Source organism: Triticum dicoccoides, chromosome 7A, assembly GCF_002162155.2.
Source record: "Triticum dicoccoides isolate Atlit2015 ecotype Zavitan chromosome 7A, WEW_v2.0, whole genome shotgun sequence".
In the NCBI taxonomy this organism is placed as follows: domain Eukaryota; kingdom Viridiplantae; phylum Streptophyta; class Magnoliopsida; order Poales; family Poaceae; genus Triticum; species Triticum dicoccoides.
Window position 1 is genome coordinate 185626662 of NC_041392.1, and position 19469 is coordinate 185646130.

Genomic DNA, 19469 nt, shown 5'->3' on the forward strand with positions numbered 1-19469 from the left:
ACAAGAGTATGTTTCACCAACTCTTTTCATTATGTCAAAAAATTACCATTGTGTTTGTATGTGAGTTATCAGATCTGCAGAGCTTAACTTTCCATGTTATGGACACAGAAGTTACCGGGGTAAAATTCAACAACTTTTTTCCTAGTCAAAGTTACCATGGTGTACATGTGTGCTCATATGTTATCGGGTTTGCGGTGCATAAATTAACATGTTATTTACACAGCGGTTACCAATGGAATGTTTCAACAATTTATTCAACGGGTCAAAGTTACCATCATCAACTAAAACAATGTTTACACATACGTATTTCGTTTTCTGTAATGCCATTGCTCTATTATGGTTTTTTTCGAAAAGGGGGGCAAGCCCCGGCATTGCTCTATTATGTACCAGCCGCCTTAACAATACTACATTTTTCTTTTATATCATATGTTCATAAGAATTATATGATTCTCATAAGAATATCTTGCTCATAAGGATATCATAAAAACTATCTGATTTTCCATAAGACCAACATAAGTTATATTATGCATATACCTTAAACAATAAATTTCGGAGATGCCATTTTCTAGCCAAGAGATAGGTTAGAACTGAAATATTTCTTTCCTTGCAGATAACAAAGGAAGAAAATATTGATGTAGTTGACTAAACAATGAAAGGTTTTCATTTCCGAGAAAGATAAAACTAGGGGAATTGTGTTGCACTAACTGAAGGACTTAATTTTGAACTCTTTGATGTTGCGGTGTAGACTAAGTGCTTCAGGCACTCTTTTGCTTGATAATCATCCAGTTTCATCTGGTCTTGTTGTCAATCAACATCACGTATGCTTCCAAAAATGCATGTAAAGCCGCCTGAAAGTTTCATAGCATTACTCTAAGAGGAATAGTTTCTGGAGACTTTGCCAATGACCAACAGAGTAGTAGTAGTAGTAGTAGTAGATGAACTTACCAACTATTTAGCTCTGCCCTTCGTATCAAAGGATATTTCTAGCACATGTTTGGCAATATTTGGTCGATTAGAGAACAACAACCGTGCTCCTTGAGTTGCTATTTCATTAAGTGAGCAAGATAAACAAAGGGTATGCCAGATAGTGAAATGAAGTATTATGGTTAATGAGACCACTCCCGAAAGATGCATGTTTTAGTACAACAGAAAATTACTAGAAAGTCATAGAAACGTAACTTACTTGTACCAATTAGACTTAGGGTCTCCAATGCACTCTCAATTTCATCACTATTTTGACTTTCCTCCATCCTCAATATTTTGTCTATGGCCAGGAGCAGGTTCGTAACACCTAACATGGAGAAACCTTGATTAACATATCAATCTCATAACACCTAATAAATGGCGATGATGATAAGGCCTTGTTGATTGGCACACAGCAACCGTACCATACTTCCATGCCTAGATGATAATGAGCCAATGTCATCATCAGAACAGTTGGTTTGATAAAACAGAATATAGCATGGTTCATGACTAGATTAGCAACAAAGAACAGCTCTAGCCTATTGCCAAGTGTAAGTATTACATCACCAGTAGCGAACTCCAAATCAGTTATGCACTTATGCATGCTAGATGGTATCCAAATGCTAAAAGGAATATGGCAGCAGTGCAGAGCACTAACTTTGGCACTAATATGGCAACAGTATGTCGGAGATGGTTAGGCGACGCTGCGAATCCATGGAGAAAGGGGTGATGTGCAGGTGCTCGGCCAGCCGTATGCCGCGGCGATGAAGTTGCATGTCGGGGGCGTGACTGGCGGCGGTGTACACTGCGGCCGTTGATGGTGGGGAGTTGCACGCCCGGAGAGTTGCCTCAGGTTGTGGCGCCAACACGTCGATGGACGGAGCCGCCGACGTGGAGTTGAGAGGCACGGCGAGATGGGATACCGGGGTAGCCATTGCCGAGGATGATAAGGACGAGGAGGCTTGACGGTGAAGTCCCAAGGGCACCACAGACTGGATCCCGACGCCCCACAGGCTGGGGGTGGAGCTCACCCTCAGGTCTCACCTAGATCCGGTGAGGGCGTGATCTTGGGGACGGGATGAGGGGAAAGGAAGGCGAGGGAGGCGGGTGGGTCGTCTGCAGAGCGAGGTCGCTCGCAGAGAAAAATTAGAGAAGAGGCGCGATTGGATCGGGATCACGATCGAAGGGTGTTGGCGAGATCGTGTGGCAGTTTTACAATCTGCCACATGGTTGCCACATACATATTTCGTTTTCTTAATCCTCACATGCAGCGATTTAATGCACCTTGATATATGAGCTCGTGATGAGGAGCAATAGAAATAAGACTTATAAAATAGAAACATGAAAATTTTAAGATAAGTCTTATAAATTGGAACGGAGGTAGTAGCAAATCACTTCTAAGCTTACACCCGACTAATGACCCGTTTGCTCAGGGCCTTTTCTGACATTGGCGTGTTGTCAACTGTACCTGATATCAATTGTCAGAGTCTGACTAGGAACCATTTGAACTGTTTGTTTCGACCAATGAAATTGGTTTCTGCATTACTCTAGCTTTCCTCTATTTTCGAAGTGTCGGCCGGTCCGGTCTGGTGCTTCGCCTGCAGTCACGACTAGGACACGAATAAGCCAGTCTTCCAATGGAAATCAATGACGAATGGCCTAAGTCCACCTAAAACCGCATGCGAAGAATTCGGCTATAGCGGGGCACGGTAGAGCGTGCCGTTTCATCTAGTGTTATAGATGTTTGCAAAGTGTAATGGTCAAATGACATCGAAGGAGCTATGTACAAAGTAAACATAATTACTTAAAATGTATGTGCACTGTTTGAGCAGAATCTGAAACTTTGTTATTTTTTGTATATGTGCAGTTGGGGGTCGATGACGATGGATGCTCTCCCCCTGACCCTATCACAACGTAACTGAGATGACTCCACCACTCGCAGCTCACAGTGACACAGCACCATGCTCACTCAGGTTGTAGTAACATTGCACCTGCTCTAATGCCATTTTGTGAGACTTGAGGACATTGGTGCTAGGATTTGAGAGGAGAGACATGAAGAACATTTGGGAGCATCCCTATGGTATGTTGCCTGCCTCCTCTCTCAGCTTGCATTTTAGTCCCCATAGAACTATATTTCCTCGCACCACACCAACAAGAGGGCAGAAGCAGCGAGCAACATGAACAGGCCAAGCATTGCCTCGTGTACGATGAGCGGTTAGTGTTCCCGTATTCCTCAATGCCTCCCAAACATAAGACATGAAATGTTCTCTACTGCCACACCATGGCTGCTCAACCTCACAAGTCACAACCATGAAAAAGACAATGTACATGAACTTGTAAAGATGATTGATTGGTATGGTATACATGAATATGCACCTCTTCAATGACAAAGTCGAGGTAAGGTTAATTTCTATCGGCGGGTTGAACCACCAGCTCTCTGTCATCTTTACATAAAAGCAGTCTTTAAGCGAATCTGGTCCAATCCAAGTATCCAACAACCATGCAAATGATGCACCAATGTGAAAAAATGGCGTAGTGATTTACTAGCTACCATGTCACCAATTGGCATCAAATGCGGCGATCACTCAATAGTCCTTTCTCCCTTTGCCCAAGAATATCCTAGTACAATGGCAAGTCAGGCAGTATGAACCAACAATCAGTGACCTCTAAACTAAGCCACCAAAACTCTCTTCAAATTTTACATTATTTGCTGCGGCGGAATATATTTGCAAACAAACAAAAGGGTGGCCACTTGAATCGACCACAGGTTTTTATGGTGACATTAGCAGCTTAAGAATGCTACAAAAAGTGCCACAAAAAACTATGGGAGTATATAATCTGGTAAGTTGCCCGTCATCTGTGTTTTCTATACAGCTGCTGACGGTGACCCATAAAAGAATGAAGCGCAGAGAGATGTTGCTCATCTGCGTGTATATCTTCTCCCTTTTTTATGAGGGATTATGGAGAAATCCAGCAAGAAATACAACTCAGAAGACATGAGCACTTGCTCGCATGTTTTATATGCTTATTAGTTGACCAGCTGTCCTTTCACGCATGGAGGCCCATCATCATCAAAAAGCATTGCCGGGAATTATCGGCAGCAGCTAGGCACACATAACCACTTCAATAAATACTGGCTGCTCATTCTTACCACTGAACCACTCTGAATTTTGTGCACGAGCTTGACATTGACCTTTGTTACTCGGAGCCTGTGCAAGTTTCCACATTGCATCTGTGACAGCTGATCACCTAATGCCATTCAATGGGTTCTGCATTTTTGTTAGTTTTTCCCTTTGGTCGACCAAACTTTTTGACATTTTTACCCGTCAGATACTTCAGTGCACGCTCAAGTGTAACCTTCTTTGGGTCGTGAGTCTGCCATCAGTCATTTTCATTGTTAGACTTGCAATGAGAAAGTACAAATTGAGAACTGTATAAATGTAACTGCATATGATTTTTATTATGAAAAATTGTAACCAGTTGACAGCAATGCCACCAACATGGGAATCCTATTTCATATTGTTTCTGGCATAAATGATAAAAACCCTATAATAATACAACAACACATACCTTTGGCACTGGAGCAAGGCTTCTCCTGTGCCGGACGCTAAACCCAGCTTTAGAATGTGTCATAAGTACAGGATGCTCATCATCAGGATGTTTCCCCTGTTAACAACGATATTGTCATGATTCAACTGAGCAACGCGTACAGAATACTAAAATTACAGAAAAGCATACCAGAACTTTTGGATACTGCAATAGCTCAATTGCATCTTCGATGGTGATAGAGTTAATATCTTTGACCTGAAAAGTAGTTCAAAAGATATTTGCAGTAAGTTCATGGAAGGACAATTTTCAAAGTACCGTAATAATTACCTCGGAAATAGGAGCTCTTTTCTGGGATGCTCCTTTCCTATCCTCTCCAACCTGGATGTAGTAACCATAAGGACCTTGTTTTAAGAAGACCTGCAGAACAAGCAAAAATGTTATACACTTGGTTCCCGAGAAATAAATAAAGCCAGATACCATACAGACTGAAAAAACCTTTTCATTTGTATCAGGCTTGACACCAAGTAACCGAGGTTCAAAAGACTTCGGAGTTTCCTCGGAGGTTTCATTTTCGTCATCTTCATCTGATAATGTGCGGGCGATGTACCTATCATAGTTAGTTTAGTCATTAGGCATGTACAATGGTGGCATATGGATACAGATGCCCCATGACAAAAAGTAGCTTGAGGCATCTATATTGATTTTTTCTACCCAACGGAAGCTACTACTAATGGGCCTCATCAAAGAATAGAAAGTAGACTACCACTATACATGCATCCCTACTCTCCACTTCAACTTTTTCAGATTTATGCACCGGACCACACTTTTTCTCCCCAAGCACCCGACTCCTGCCGAGGATCCCACTACACCATCCGAACCTTCTTTTTCTGATATCCGATCCTACATGGCCTGCGGAGCATCACCCTAGGGCTATGCATTGGCCATGCCCTTATCCTCATAGAAAAGATATGACGAAACTCTATCATCCTCATACAAAAGATATGACGAAACTCTATTATCCTCATACCAAAGATATGACGAAACTCTATTATCCTCATACAAAAGATATGACGAAACTCTATTATAATCAAGAAACTGCAGTGGGAATTACAACTTGTAACAGGAGAAAACAAGAATTGCAGCAGGTACTGAACTCCAACTTCAAGGCATTTAATTCATTAGTAGGGATAAAAAGATCATACTTGCATTTCGGATGTCGATCACAGCCTATAAAATAGCCTTCGCCGTACCTACTAACTTTGAATCTCAGGGTTCCTTCAGAACAACTGCAGATATTCAGCAAACATGTTAAGTACTCGTATTAAGGAAGAAACATGGTTAATACATTGCGTAATAGGGTAACATCCTATTTCCCGTGCCAAATGAACCTGTACGAATTGTGCAAACATTTATGTTTGGGAAATGGCCAGCATTAAAATTTTAACTTCCTAAACAGCATAAAATACATTCAAGGTATGATGATGGTATGCATTACCTAGGGCAAATCCTACTATCGGTGTCAAGGTCAGGAAAGAGGATAGGAAGGAATTTCTCTTCAAGCATTCTCTCTACCTGCAACGAGGTCGGTAATTCAAATCCAGATTCAAATTTCAATACTTATAAGTAACTGTAAGATAATATGGTAACATATTATTTGCTAAACACTGGCAATGACCTCTATCAAAAGGATTAGACATGCTAAAATGGGTAGGATGATGTCAGGTGGGATTCAGCAACCTACTGGGGGTTCAGCGATCCCAGCTAGGACCAGTATGCCATTTACCTGGGGTGGTCAGTGAGCTACTACATCTTACTTTGTACATCTATAAGCCTGTTACCATAATATTATAACGAGCACTGGAAAAATGGCAATTACATAACAACAACAACAACAACAACAACAACAACAACAACAACAAAGCCTTTAGTCCCAAACAAGTTGGGGTAGGCTAGAGGTGAAACCCATAAGATCTCGCAACCAACTCATGGCTCTGGCACATGGATAGCAAGCTTCCACGCACCCCTGTCCATAGCTAGCTCTTTGGTGATACTCCAACCCTTCAGGTCTCTCTTAACGGACTCCTCCCATGTCAAATTCGGTCTACCCCACCCTCTCTTGACATTCTCCGCACGCTTTAGCCGTCCACTATGCACCGGAGCTTCTAGAGGCCTGCGCTGAATATGCCCAAACCATCTCAGACGATGTTGGACAAGCTTCTCTTCAATTGGTGCTACCCCAACTCTATCTCGTATATCATCATTCCGGACTCGATCCTTCCTCGTGTAGCCACACATCCATCTCAACATACGCATCTCCGCCACACCTAACTGTTGAACATGTCGCCTTTTAGTCGGCCAACACTCAGCGCCATACAACATTGCGGGTCGAACCGCCGTCCTGTAGAACTTGCCTTTTAGCTTTTGTGGCACTCTCTTGTCACAAAGAATTCCAGAAGCTTGGCGCCACTTCATCCATCCGGCTTTGATTCGATGGTTCACATCTTCATCAATACCCCCATCCTCCTGCAGCATTGACCCCAAATACCGAAAGGTGTCCTTCTGAGGTACCACCTGGCCATCAAGGCTAACCTCCTCCTCACACCTAGTAGTACTGAAACCGCACATCATGTACTCGGTTTTAGTTCTACTAAGCCTAAACCCTTTCGATTCCAAGGTTTGTCTCCATAACTCTAACTTCCTATTTACCCCCTTCCGACTATCGTCAACTAGCACCACATCATCCGCAAAGAGCATACACCATGGGATATCTCCTTGTATATCCCTTGTGACCTCATCTATCACCAATGCAAAAAGATAAGGGCTCAAAGCTGACCCCTGATGCAGTCCTATCTTAATCGGGAAGTCATCAGTGTCGACATCACTTGTTCGAACACTTGTCACAACATTATCGTACATGTCCATGATGAGGGTAATGTACTTTGTTGGGACTTTGTGTTTCTCCAAGGCCCACCACATGACATTCCGCGGTATCTTATCATAGGCCTTCTCCAAGTCAATGAACACCATATGCAAGTCCTTCTTTTGCTCCCTATATCTCTCCATAAGTTGTCGTACCAAGAAAATGGCTTCCATGGTCGACCTCCCAGGCATGAAACCAAACTGATTTTTGGTCACGCTTGTCATTCTTCTTAAGCGGTGTTCAATGACTCTCTCCCATAGCTTCATTGTATGCCTCATCAGCTTAATTCCATGGTAATTAGTACAACTCTGAACATCCCCCTTGTTCTTGAAGATTGGTACTAATATACTCCGTCTCCATTCTTCTGGCATCTTGTTTGCCCGAAAAATGAGGTTGAAAAGCTTGGTTAGCCATACTATCGCTATGTCCCCGAGACCTTTCCACACCTCAATGGGGATACAATCAGGGCCCATCGCCTTGCCTCCTTTCATCCTTTTTAAAGCCTCCTTGACCTCAGACTCCTGGATTCGCCGCACAAAACGCATGCTGGTCTCATCAAAGGAGTCGTCCAGTTCAATGGTAGAACTCTCATTCTCCCCATTGAACAGCTTGTCGAAGTACTCCCGCCATCTATGCTTAATCTCCTCGTCCTTCACCAAGAGTTGGCCTGCTCCGTCCTTGATGCATTTGACTTGGCCAATATCCCTCGTCTTCCTCTCTCGGATCTTGGCCATCTTATAGATGTCCCTTTCACCTTCCTTCGGCAATTACATAAATACAAATGAAATTTTGTTTGGACAAAAATACTCTGACTGTGATTTACTTGGGTGATAGAAACGAAAGTGCTGTTCTGATCCCGAGCATCGTTTTTTTTTTGCCACGTTTTCCACAAATGTCATCTGGTGATGAAACTTTGTAAGCAATCAAAACATTTGTCAATGTTTGGTACAAAAAAAATCTTTTTTTTTATTTTACAGCTCGGGATTAGAACAGCCACGTCCATGATAGAAAGCATTTCATCCGGTAATGAAAACTATCCATCCGAAACAAGATGCACCCATAGGCATAGAGAATGATCTTGGCCCAAAACTTATCATTTATACCACCTCCTTTCCGGTTTATAGGGCTCAATTCAAAAATCTCACCAACCAAGGTAGATGGTGAGTGGTGAAACAATTTTTGTAGTTTGCAAAACCACTCAATTAATGCGCTTGTTTTCTTCAAAAAATTGTGTTTACCAATGCATTAATTGCAATGCATGCATGCATGCATAAAGTACATGCATTGGTCAATTTTCTCTTAATACTTGCATGCAATGATTTATTGCACCTTGAAATCTGAACATGTGATGGGGAACAACCAAATTGAGACTTATAAAATGGGAAAACTAAAAATTTGAGATAAGCCCTATAAACCAAAAAGGAGGGAGTATATCCCTGGAAGAAACGCAAAATTTGCTACATTCAGGAAATGTAACGAGAGGAGAGAGTACCAGCACTTCAATTTAAGAAATGGGTCTGAAACACAGATTTCAGTTGCTATGTCAAACAAAAGCTGGTTTGGCTACGAGATAGAAAAACATCGAGCAATAGCACCATGCAAGTAGTTATGATAGGTGAAAAAACTTCTGGTGCTTGGGTACAGATTTTCCCAGAAACCACAAATAAAATTACCTTTCTAACATCCCATTGACTAGCATCTGCGCAGTATTTGCTGAATCGTTCCCAGTAATCTGTCAGGAGGCCCTTCCATTCAGTTGACCCAGCAGAGACATTGTCTAGCTGTTAATGTGCAGAAAAAGAAAAAGTAATAGGATTATTACAACAACTGAATTCCCATATGCTTAGTTACTTACTGTTAACAACAGAAAGAAAAAACTTCATATTCCCACATCTCCTATTCAGCAAAAATCATCCACGTACTCATCTTTAAGGAAAAGGGCAATCCAGTTAAGAATCATAGCCTTAAGGTAGAATTCCATCTTGACTCTGTACCCTCGGTTCCATTATGAATTTATGATTATAATCCTCTTTAAGGAAAAAGGCTATCCGGTTAGGCTCCATTTGGGAAACCATAAAACTTGCAAACCTGTAAATCACATGCCCCAGTATTTTACTGAACACCAACAAAAACTAGTGTATACATTTGTATTCCTTTGCCCTTGTAAATGTTGTTTTGATACAAGGTATTTAGTTCGCTTGTAAATGGGAATCCCGAGTAAAACACGGAACTAAGTGAGCTCAGACATGAATACAGCAACAGGGAGACAAATAGAAGTTTCAGTATTCAACAAACAATAGGTGTGTGCTCTGAACACACCAAAATTCAACCTAAACAACTCTGAATGTACACACGTACAAGAACTTTAGTATCTGCATCCAAGAATATTCAAGACACAGAGCAACAAATTTGGCAACCTAAAATCCTAGTATCAAAAGCGATCAAGATGCTCGACTGAGTAGCACATGTGACAATTATAACACCCCGCAGATCTTACTGGGGGAGGTCAAGCATTGAGGAGCTGGGGAGGGAGTTGTCCGTGAGAGGCGTGGATAGAGAAAACATGGTCAGATCAAGCAACGTAGAGAAGGCTCTGTGCTGTCAGTGAAGGAGACTCGGACGGCGACAGTGGAAGGATGGAGGAGCAGCTCAGTGCCGCCGGTGAGGGTGGGGAGAGGGGTGGCGCTCGAGCATTGAGGAGACTACGTGGCCATCAACAGCCGAAGAAACAACGAAAGAGGGGAGCTTGTGGCGGACGGCGTCTACCTCAATACCTCATCGCCTGTGGTGATCAGCAGCTGCATCTCACTCTGCCCCCCATATTTGTCATATTTATATCCAGACGTACCTCTACCTACCAAATTATTACTTTCCTGATGTCTACGGACCAGGGCTCGACTAAAACAGGGGATCCAAACAAATTTTGAAAGGCCCGAGCTAATTTATCACAGGCCTGTAATTTAAGCATTTATTAGGATCAAAATTGGGCTTCCAGACGGGGCTTTATAAATCATAGCCCTAGGGTAGAATTCCATCATGACTCTGTAGCCTTGCCATAACAAGTTTTCTTATAATGGATTCAGAATCACAATTCCAAAATTATTCTGCAGCCATATTGCTGGCTGAACCTGAGGCAACAGCAGACCAAAACCACTCAATTTTGCATATTTTGAACCAGTTACACGTTTCTAAATAATATTGTTGGTAGTATTATTTAAAGCAACAAAAGAACTATGAGCATGGTGTAACCTTTCTTTAAAAGTATGTGGATCTCACTTTCTACTGAAATCAACCTGCAGATTTCCTAGAATTTCATATTTGCCTAAACCGCTAGATAAGCTGGTTTCTGAAACCATGGTAAAGAACAAGCACATACAAAACGTGCAGATAAGCTATAGGTTGAAAAGTGTTTAGTACCTCCGTCTCCATGTTAGCAGTAAAGCTGTAATCAGCAATCTCAGAGAAAAGATGTGAAAGAAATGCTGAGACCTGGAAAACATATGGTTGAGCATATTTAAAATTAAAAGACACAAGAAAGCTGAAATATCAGACACAAGAAAACTGAAATAGTGCAACCTCAGCTAGGTGAACTGAAAGAATAACCTAAAACACAGTCTAAAACAATATGCAACAAAATTAAACAGCAGAAAAATGAAATAACAGGTGAAGTGTACTTGAGCATTTGCAGAACCATGAAATGTATAACGTTGTAAGGAACAAATGGTTTGCAGAGCAATATGTGTAGGTTTTAGTGAGTTAATCCATCTTTGTCATCTTAGAGACACAAGAAAGAGTAATAAAGATACAATGACAAGATGAGTAGAAGACGCGTTGGTAAAATGCATAATGCACTGGAAGTGGAGATAATATGATACAAAAACAATGCACTTAACTGTCAGACATTATATCTATGCAAATCAACATAATGGTTTCAGATGGCAATCAGAACAGGATCTTTGTAGAAGGATGAAGATGGCATCAGGAACAAGAACATACCATTCGACCACGAAACTCAGGGTGCAGAACTCGACTTTTTATTGTTACGTATTTCCGGTCCTGGATGGCACAAGTATGGCAAAAACTCTTATCCATTCGCACAAGTAGTTGATAATGATAATGAATTAAGAAAGTACCGCCGCTTGTAATGAATGAAACTACAAATTGGCATATGGTGAATCCATAGGCCTTCGCAACTGCTGGTCTTGGCCATGTGTTATTGTTATCAAAACATGATACTTGTATATCTAGCCTGGATAAAACTGAAAACTAATCATTTGTGCATACCGGTAACCGCCGAGGGGACCTGTTAGTCTGTGCCAGAACTCAAAAGAGTAGGCCAGTTCTAGAAAATCGAACCCATGTTGCAGACCACTAAAAAAGTCACTTTCGCAGCAACCTAAAAGTCAACTGTGACATGCATTGCTAAGTTACCGCATGGCATGTGTGAGTTTTATGGCATGAGGATATATGCAGCAGTTGAGGGGCAACTACATGAGCCAACTAACCCAAACATGTCATTCAGAGCCTTGACTCGGAAATCATCAGATATACTAGAAAGAGTAAACAGACATTGAAGAAAGGGAATGGGATGTATTTTGGGCATAACAATAAGCAGCACGTTGCGCTACCTGCAACACCCTCATTATAGAGGCGTACGTAGACGGCCTTCCAATTCCAAGTTCCTCCATCTTTTTAATCTGGAGATTACAAGGCACACGGTGAAAATCTTAGGTTACAGAACAAACCAATACTAAGGAAACCTTCTTATTTCAGGCAAGTACAATTATAAGAGGAACAACACGTGAAAAATCCAAACCGTAGGTTATTACTGACCAATGCACCCTCAGAATAACGGGATGGAGGTTTAGTAAAGTGCTGCCCAAGATTCACGTTAACGGGAGACGCCAAATCTTTCATCTGAGAAAAAGGATATATGCTATGACTTAGTTCAATGATGGCCAGCAATATGTGGTCAAATGTGTAATCAGTAGCCGCTAACCTTTAATTTGGACAAGGCCTCAAAATTATCCTGATGTGCAGCTTCTCCTTCAGGGCTTTCACTGGACCCACTTGCTTCAATGTCCTATAAGCAACACATTCTCATTAATGGGTTCACTAAGCTCATAAAACTGAACACCGGGCACACGGACATTTTATAAAACACAACCTTTAAGGAACACATTCACATTCCCATTCTATCCATGCAAAAGCTTAACCATCAACTCCTTAAAGGAAAACTAGATGCTGATAAATTGGCAGAAATTCGCGCATTTAAGCAAAAGTAGGAAATAAGACATCCTGTGGAGAAAAATAGATAAAACTCTGCGGGGGATTACATGATTACGGAAACGGCACAACACAAAACACTATAAAGAAAATTCAAATAAGCTACTCGGTAGATTTACTGGTGAAAACAGGGCATATTTTATTCACATACATAATATAAGAATAGGAATGCAAAAAAGATCAAAAATTGCATCAGTGGAAGATAAACATTCAAGCAAGTTCAGTAAAAAATCAATAACAGACTAGCAAGTTAATGATCATACTTAGCAATGTACAGTAGTTGTGTGTATACTTCACAGATTCACACCATAAATGAGTCAAAACTTCCCCACAAAAAATGTGTCAGGACATGTTAAATTTGTAGATGATGCCAAACTAACCAGGAAGAACCTGCTGAAAATGGTCGGTTTTCATAACAGGCCAAAGGCCATTTTTTCAAAAACAAGACAGTTGGGAGCTGAGACCATTAAGCACACCCTCCTGATATGCATCTTATGAAGAATATGTGTATTAGTATTATCATTGTTGCATACAATGATCCTTAGGTTTTACAAAAAAATAAAATGGTCCGTTTACGCCAGCGAAAATTTCCCAGAAAACCGGAAACATCCAACTGGGAGATTTATAGCCAGTCTCTGGAAATCAAACACTGATGCCACATAAGAGTTTATAGAAAAGGAGGAACATAGGTACTATAATTCATGTACTCCACAAGTATTGCCAAAAGTAAGATTTCTATGAATGGGAAACATACAGAGGAAAAATCAGAAAGAACTATGGGATGGACTAGTCATATATCAATTTTTATTTTGGCCCCTCTATCCTAAATTATATCCACATCTAACTGAGAATACATTTGTCATCTATGTTTATATCTGTTGAACCGGTATGGGCCCTAGCCCATCAAGATCTGTCTCTTGGGCCCAAGCCCATGAGAGGTGCTGACCTAGAAGAGGAGCCCCTCTTCCCCCTGCCACTGAGTGAGCCGCCAGACACGAGAGGAACGACTCGTGAGTCACCAGACACCACCTGCCCTCCTCTCTGTAGGTACTCCCCCTCTCATCTCAACATGGTATCAGAGGCCAGCGACGGCGGGGCCTAAGGAGACGGCGACGACGTCCGGCGAGGTGGCGGCGGATCTGGCGCGCGCGCGGGAGGCTGCGGAGAGCTGCACGCACGAGAGACGCGGGGAGCGGCCCGGCAGAGCTGCGCGGGCGGCTGCTGCTGCTGCTTCTTGGACCGGAGGCAGAGCCCCTGCTCGGGCTCTTCCTCGTCCTCGGGCGGCTGCAGAGGAAGAGGAGCTGCTCGGGGTGGTTACTGGCGTGCGTGTGCTGAGCGGCAGCAGGCAGAGGAGCAGAGGAGGAGCACGTGTGGAGGGGCTATCCTCACCTGCTGAGATATGGAAGATTCTGTCCACTCAATACTCTGGCAAGGGCAATGTCATGCTCATTGCTCAGATTGAGGACAAGATTAGGTTGCTGCGTCAAGATGATGGCATGTCAGTGATGACATACGTGGCAGAACTGCAGGCTCTGTGGGCTGACCAGGATAACTGTGATCCCTTGGAACTCTATGATGCGGCTTCAATCGAGTCAGGGCATAAGTGGATGGCACGCAGGCGTGTGCTGAAATTTTTGGCTGGCCTCAAAGGTTGCTTTGATGGCAGGAAGGCTTCCCTGTTGCACCAACCTAGTCTGCCTACCATTTCTGAGGCTATTGCAGCGATGACTCAAGAGGAGGTGCGCCTATCCCTTGAGCATGCAGACATGAAGGTTGTGCCAGCTTCGACATTTGCAGTCACTGAGCGCATGGAGTGGGGAGATCCCACCAAATGTCATATCTGTGGGGAGGTAGGTCACTGGAAGAGAGAATGTCCAACTCGTGGCAGAGGCAGGGGATATAACAGAGGGGGAGCAGGCAGAGGTAGAAGTGCTAGAGGCAGAGGTGGATACTCAGAGACCTCATGGAGCCAGGCTTCTAGAGGTAGAGGTGGCTACTCAGGACACTCAGGGGGTCAGAGGGCTCACATGGCCGTTGCAGGAGACACTGGGACGTCCAAAGGCAAAGATGTAGATGATGTTGTCTATGGAGACTTTGCTCACTGGGCCTCCACTGATGAAGGTAATCCGGAAAGAGCATCTCTTGCTACTAATGAGAGTGCTCCAGAGTGGGTTCTTGACTCTGGAGCATCTAAGCATGTTGCTAGTAACTCATGTGTGTTCGAATCTTACACTAAGCATCCTCCCTCTCACACGGGCACTATACAAACGGCTGATGGCACAAAACAACCAGTCATAGGGGTTGGTACAGTAAAGTGTACTCCGACCATTTCCCTATCGTCAGTTTTACATGTGCCAGCCTTTCCTGTCAATTTGGTCTCTTTCAGTGCACTCATTGATCAAATGGACTGTCGTGTGATCCTTGACAAGTTCGGTTGCTTGATTCAGGTGCGACAGACGAGCCAGACGGTTGGGACTGGCACCAGGCGTAGGGGGCTCTGGTACATGGACCAGGAGGTGCAGCCGGACTTGGTGTGTGCTGCGACCATGGAGGATAAGGAGAAGCAGGCGATGATCCATCATTGTAGGATGGGGCATGTATCTTTTGATAAGATGAGTAGAATATTTCCGGATGTTATGTGTGGAATAGGCAAAGGCAAGCTGACATGTGATGCTTGTGAATATGCAAAACACACACGGGCCTCATATGTGAGTAAGGGGCTCAGGAGCATATCTCCTTTTATGCATATTCATTCGGATGTATGGACTAGCCCAGTGGTGTCAATGAATGGGAAGAAGTATTTTGCTACCTTTATTGACTGCTATTCTCGCATGACTTGGATTTACTTGATGCGTCACAAGGATGAGGTGTTTATCTGTTTTCAGAACTTCCATGCTCTTGTAAAGAACCAGTTTCAGGTACAGGTCAAGGTGCTCAGGACGGACAATGGAACGGAGTATGTGAACAACATTTTTGGGGCTTTCATGGCTGACCATGGGATTCTTCATCAAACTTCATGTCCGGACACCCCCCCTCAGAATGGAGTGGCCGAACGGAAGAATCGTCATGTTCTTGAGGTTGCTCGGTCGTTGATGTTTACCATGAATGTGCCTAAGTTCTTGTGGGATGATGCAGTTATGACAGCCACATACTTGATCAACCGAACACCTTCCAGGATACTTGGCATGAAATCTCCGTCTGAGTTGATCATTGGAGATAATAAGTTTGTTGTTCCCTCAAAGTTGTTTGGCAGTACCTGCTTTGTTCGTGATCACCGACCATCTGTTGGCAAGCTTGATCCTCGGGCAGTGAAGTGTGTCTTTCTGGGATACTCGTCTAGTCAGCAGGGGTATAAATGTTGGTGTCCCTCTGAAAAACGCAGGTTTGTAAGTATGGACGTTACATTCAGGGAGTCTGAGCCATTCTATGGTGAGCCGACTGATCTCAGTCTGTTGTTTGCAGAGCTTGACCACCTACACCCTGTGCATGATGGTCAAGAGGGGGAGAAGGATGTGTCTCATACTCACAGTGATCCTGTGGACATTAACACTGATAATGATGTGCAGGCTCAGGTTCAACCAATAGTGGGTACAATTCCGGTTAGTACCATCACTGATGATGATGTGCGGGCTCATGTCGAGCCAACTGTCGATACACTTAAGATTGGTGCTCTCCAGGTTCCTGTTCGGGATCGATGGCAGACGAATACCCTGGTGTACTCTCGGCGGCAACCACAAGTGCAGGGGGAGCAGCAAGGCAGGGAGGCAAGAGTGCAGGGGGAGCAGCAAGGCAGGGAGGCAAGAGTGCAGGGGGAGCAGCAAGGCAGTGAGGCAAGAGTGCAGGGGGAGCAGCAAGGCAGTGAGGCAAGCTCATCTGACACAGTGGAGCTGCCCATTGCGTTGCGAAAACCTACACGTGAAGCGGCAAGGAAGGGTGAGGTGGCAAGGAAGGCTCTGCCAAAGGATGATGCTTGTGATGACCTTGATATTGGCAATTTTGTGTCTTACAAGGCTTTGTCACCTTCATATAAGGCGTTTGTTGCCTCTCTGCAAACTGTGTCTATCCCTAGGGATTGGAAGGCTGCAAAGCAAGATCCGAAGTGGCGTGAATCGATGATAGAGGAGTTAGAAGCATTGAAAAAAAAACAAGACATGGGTGCTAACCACATTGCCGGCAGGAAAGAAAGCAGTGAGTTGTAAGTGGATTTTTACTGTGAAGCAGAATCCTGAGGGCAAGGTGGAACGGTATAAGGCTAGATTGGTTGCCAGAGGATATAGTCAAACTTATGGAATTGACTATGATGAGACATTTGCTCCAGTTGCAAAGATGAACACGGTATGGGTATTGGTCTCGTGTGCTGCAAACTTTGGGTGGAAATTGCACCAGTTAGATGTCAAGAATGCCTTCTTACATGGTGACTTGAAAGAAGAGGTATACATGGAGATACCGCCAGGTTTTGGCACAGAACAGACTACGGGGAAGGTATGCAGGATGAAGAAATCCTTGTATGGTCTGAAGCAATCGCCGAGGGCATGGTTTGATAGGTTCAGACGAGCTGTTTGGAATATGGGGTATGGCCAATGTAATGGTGACCACACGGTGTTTTATAGACACACTAATAAGAAGATCACCATTGTTGCAGTGTATGTTGATGATATCATCATCACTGGAGATGATGAGGAGGAAATAAAGAGAGTGAAGGGGTGTCTGAGCAAGGAGTTTGAGGTAAAAGACTTAGGAAATCTAAAGTACTTCCTTGGCATAGAAGTGGCCCGGACAGAGAAGGGAATATCTTTGTGCCAACGAAAATACACCTTGGATCTTTTGAGTGACATGGGCATGATGGGATGTCGTGCAGCCCCTACTCCAATTGAACAAAATCATCAAGTAACAGCACAATCAGGTGAGCTAGTGAATAAGGAAGATTATCAGAAGCTGGTTGGGAGGTTATTGTACTTGCGTCATACCAGGCCTGACATTACGTATGCCGTGGGGGTGGTGAGCAGATACATGCATGAACCAAGGAGAGGGCATCTTGATATTGTTCACAGAATCCTGAGATACTTGAAAGGGACTCCGGGTAAAGGGTTGTGGTTTGCGAAGAGTGGACATCTTGAGGTGGATGGCTATAGTGACTCTGATTGGGCTAGCTGTCAAGATGATAGACGATCAACTTCAGGTTACTGTGTGTTTGTGGGAGGAAATTTGGTGTCATGGAGAAGCAAGAAACAGAATGTTGTGTCTAGATCAACAGCAGAAGCTGAATATAGAGCATTATCTCAAGGGTTGTGTGATATGCTCTGGGTGAAGCACCTACTATGCGAGTTGAAACTCTTGAGGAAGGGACCCTTAAGGGTGTGGTGTGATAATCAGTCAGCTATAGCCATTGCTAATAACCCAGTTCAACATGATAGGACGAAGCATGTGGAAATTGATCGCTTCTTCATTAAAGAGAAACTTGATGCTGGGATCATCAGCCTTACTCATGTCAGCTCTGGGCAGCAGTTTGCAGATTGCTTGACAAAGGGACTGGGAACAAAGGACTGTAACTTGACGTGTGACAAGATGGGGATGATAGATATCTACCACCCATCTTGAGGGGGAGTGTTGAACCGGTATGGGCCCTAGCCCATCAAGATCTGTCTCTTGGGCCCAAGCCCATGAGAGGTGCTGACCTAGAAGAGGAGCCCCTCTTCCCCCTGCCCCTGAGTGAGCCGCCAGACACGAGAGGAACGACTCGTGAGTCACCAGACACCACCTGCCCTCCTCTCTGTAGGTACTCCCCCTCTCATCTCAACAATATCCAAAAGAATAAAGCAGTGGATCGGAAAGATTGTATTTGAGCCATCACCCCTAATGCACACATAAATATATATGTGGTGTTATGAAGTAGGGTTTGTCGAGGAAAGAGAGGGACACTCGTCGTATTTGGGACAAGGCTAAAGGTAGAAACTCCCTAATTCTTGCTTAATTCAACTCAATGGATTGCCCCCTGTTTCGAACAGGGTGGGAGGCCCTGACAACTCCAAGTAACAGAGAGAAAGGAATCTGTTCATATCTTAAACAATTCGCTCAAGGCCTATGAAATTAACTGAAAGGAACTTAATCACGGCTACATCTAGCAGCAGGCGCTGAGCACCTCCTTTGATGTTGGTGTGGACCAGCTCACGTCGTAACACATACAAACCAAATTAAGGTTACGGAGATGATAAAGACCAACCCAATTATGCAATCATCCTCATCCCTTGAAACATGAAATGTTGTCGTGAGTGAGATGAATACAGCATATTTTCTACTGAATCTACTCATAGGCTGGCCAAAGTAGCATAAAGGAAAGTGGAGAAGGCTACATTAGAAGACAATCAACATATTTTCTTACCTGGGCAAACATAAGTAACGGAAGATCAAGAAGCCTAGATGGATTAAAATTATAACTTACCTCATAGACGGCTTGGTACCCCTTGAAGTCAAGCCTTGATGCAGATGAATGAAAAATCATGTCGCCTTCAGGATTACTAATGTCAACTTGAATCTACAATGTAATTATTAACGCGCACACAGAATAAGAAACTAAGCATGGAAATAATGAAAATCTAAAACAAAAATGTAAGAATTTAGCATGTCTTTAAGTTGCATATCAAAGAAAATGGATGTCATTTTCATTAACTGACACAGCATCAAAATGTATATATTTAGCACAACAATCAGAAATCTGTTTGAAGAGCCACAATAAATTGGATGAAATCCCCCC

General features: G+C 43.4%; 2 protein-coding genes across 2 annotated transcripts in view; one reads left to right on the forward strand and one right to left on the reverse strand.

Annotated features, from left to right (window-relative positions):
- Positions 1–3525: 3525 nt before the first annotated feature.
- The window catches only part of LOC119329901 (DNA topoisomerase 1-like), a 23489-nt gene continuing 7545 nt past the window's right edge, over positions 3526–19469 (reverse strand). Inside the window, exons 8-21 of the mRNA XM_037603001.1 lie at positions 19158–19250; positions 12432–12515; positions 12266–12349; positions 12061–12129; positions 11429–11488; positions 10850–10921; positions 9106–9213; positions 6008–6084; positions 5715–5798; positions 5008–5119; positions 4840–4929; positions 4702–4767; positions 4534–4629; positions 3526–4338 (exon numbers count right to left, since the gene is read on the reverse strand). Of these exons, the coding sequence (XP_037458898.1) occupies positions 4213–4338; positions 4534–4629; positions 4702–4767; positions 4840–4929; positions 5008–5119; positions 5715–5798; positions 6008–6084; positions 9106–9213; positions 10850–10921; positions 11429–11488; positions 12061–12129; positions 12266–12349; positions 12432–12515; positions 19158–19250 (1221 nt within the window). The 3' untranslated portion in view covers positions 3526–4212. The remainder of the gene's footprint in view (positions 4339–4533; positions 4630–4701; positions 4768–4839; positions 4930–5007; positions 5120–5714; positions 5799–6007; positions 6085–9105; positions 9214–10849; positions 10922–11428; positions 11489–12060; positions 12130–12265; positions 12350–12431; positions 12516–19157; positions 19251–19469) is intronic.
- Positions 14461–15300, forward strand: LOC119329902 (branchpoint-bridging protein-like). The gene is made up of 2 exons (XM_037603002.1): positions 14461–14839; positions 15166–15300. Exons 1-2 carry the CDS (start codon positions 14485–14487, stop codon positions 15207–15209), a joined length of 399 nt encoding a protein of 132 aa, XP_037458899.1. The 5' UTR covers positions 14461–14484; the 3' UTR covers positions 15210–15300.

What these genes read in the sequence shown, in the direction of transcription:
- LOC119329902 (XM_037603002.1), top strand. Translation starts at nt 14,485, where the DNA reads ATGAAGGTTGTGCCAGCTTCGACATTTGCAGTCACTGAGCGCATGGAG. An exon ending in CTGGGCCTCCACTGATGAAG is followed by an intron (nt 14,840 to 15,165) that starts GTAATCCGGAAA and finishes TGCTTGATTCAG; the next exon opens with GTGCGACAGACGAGCCAGAC.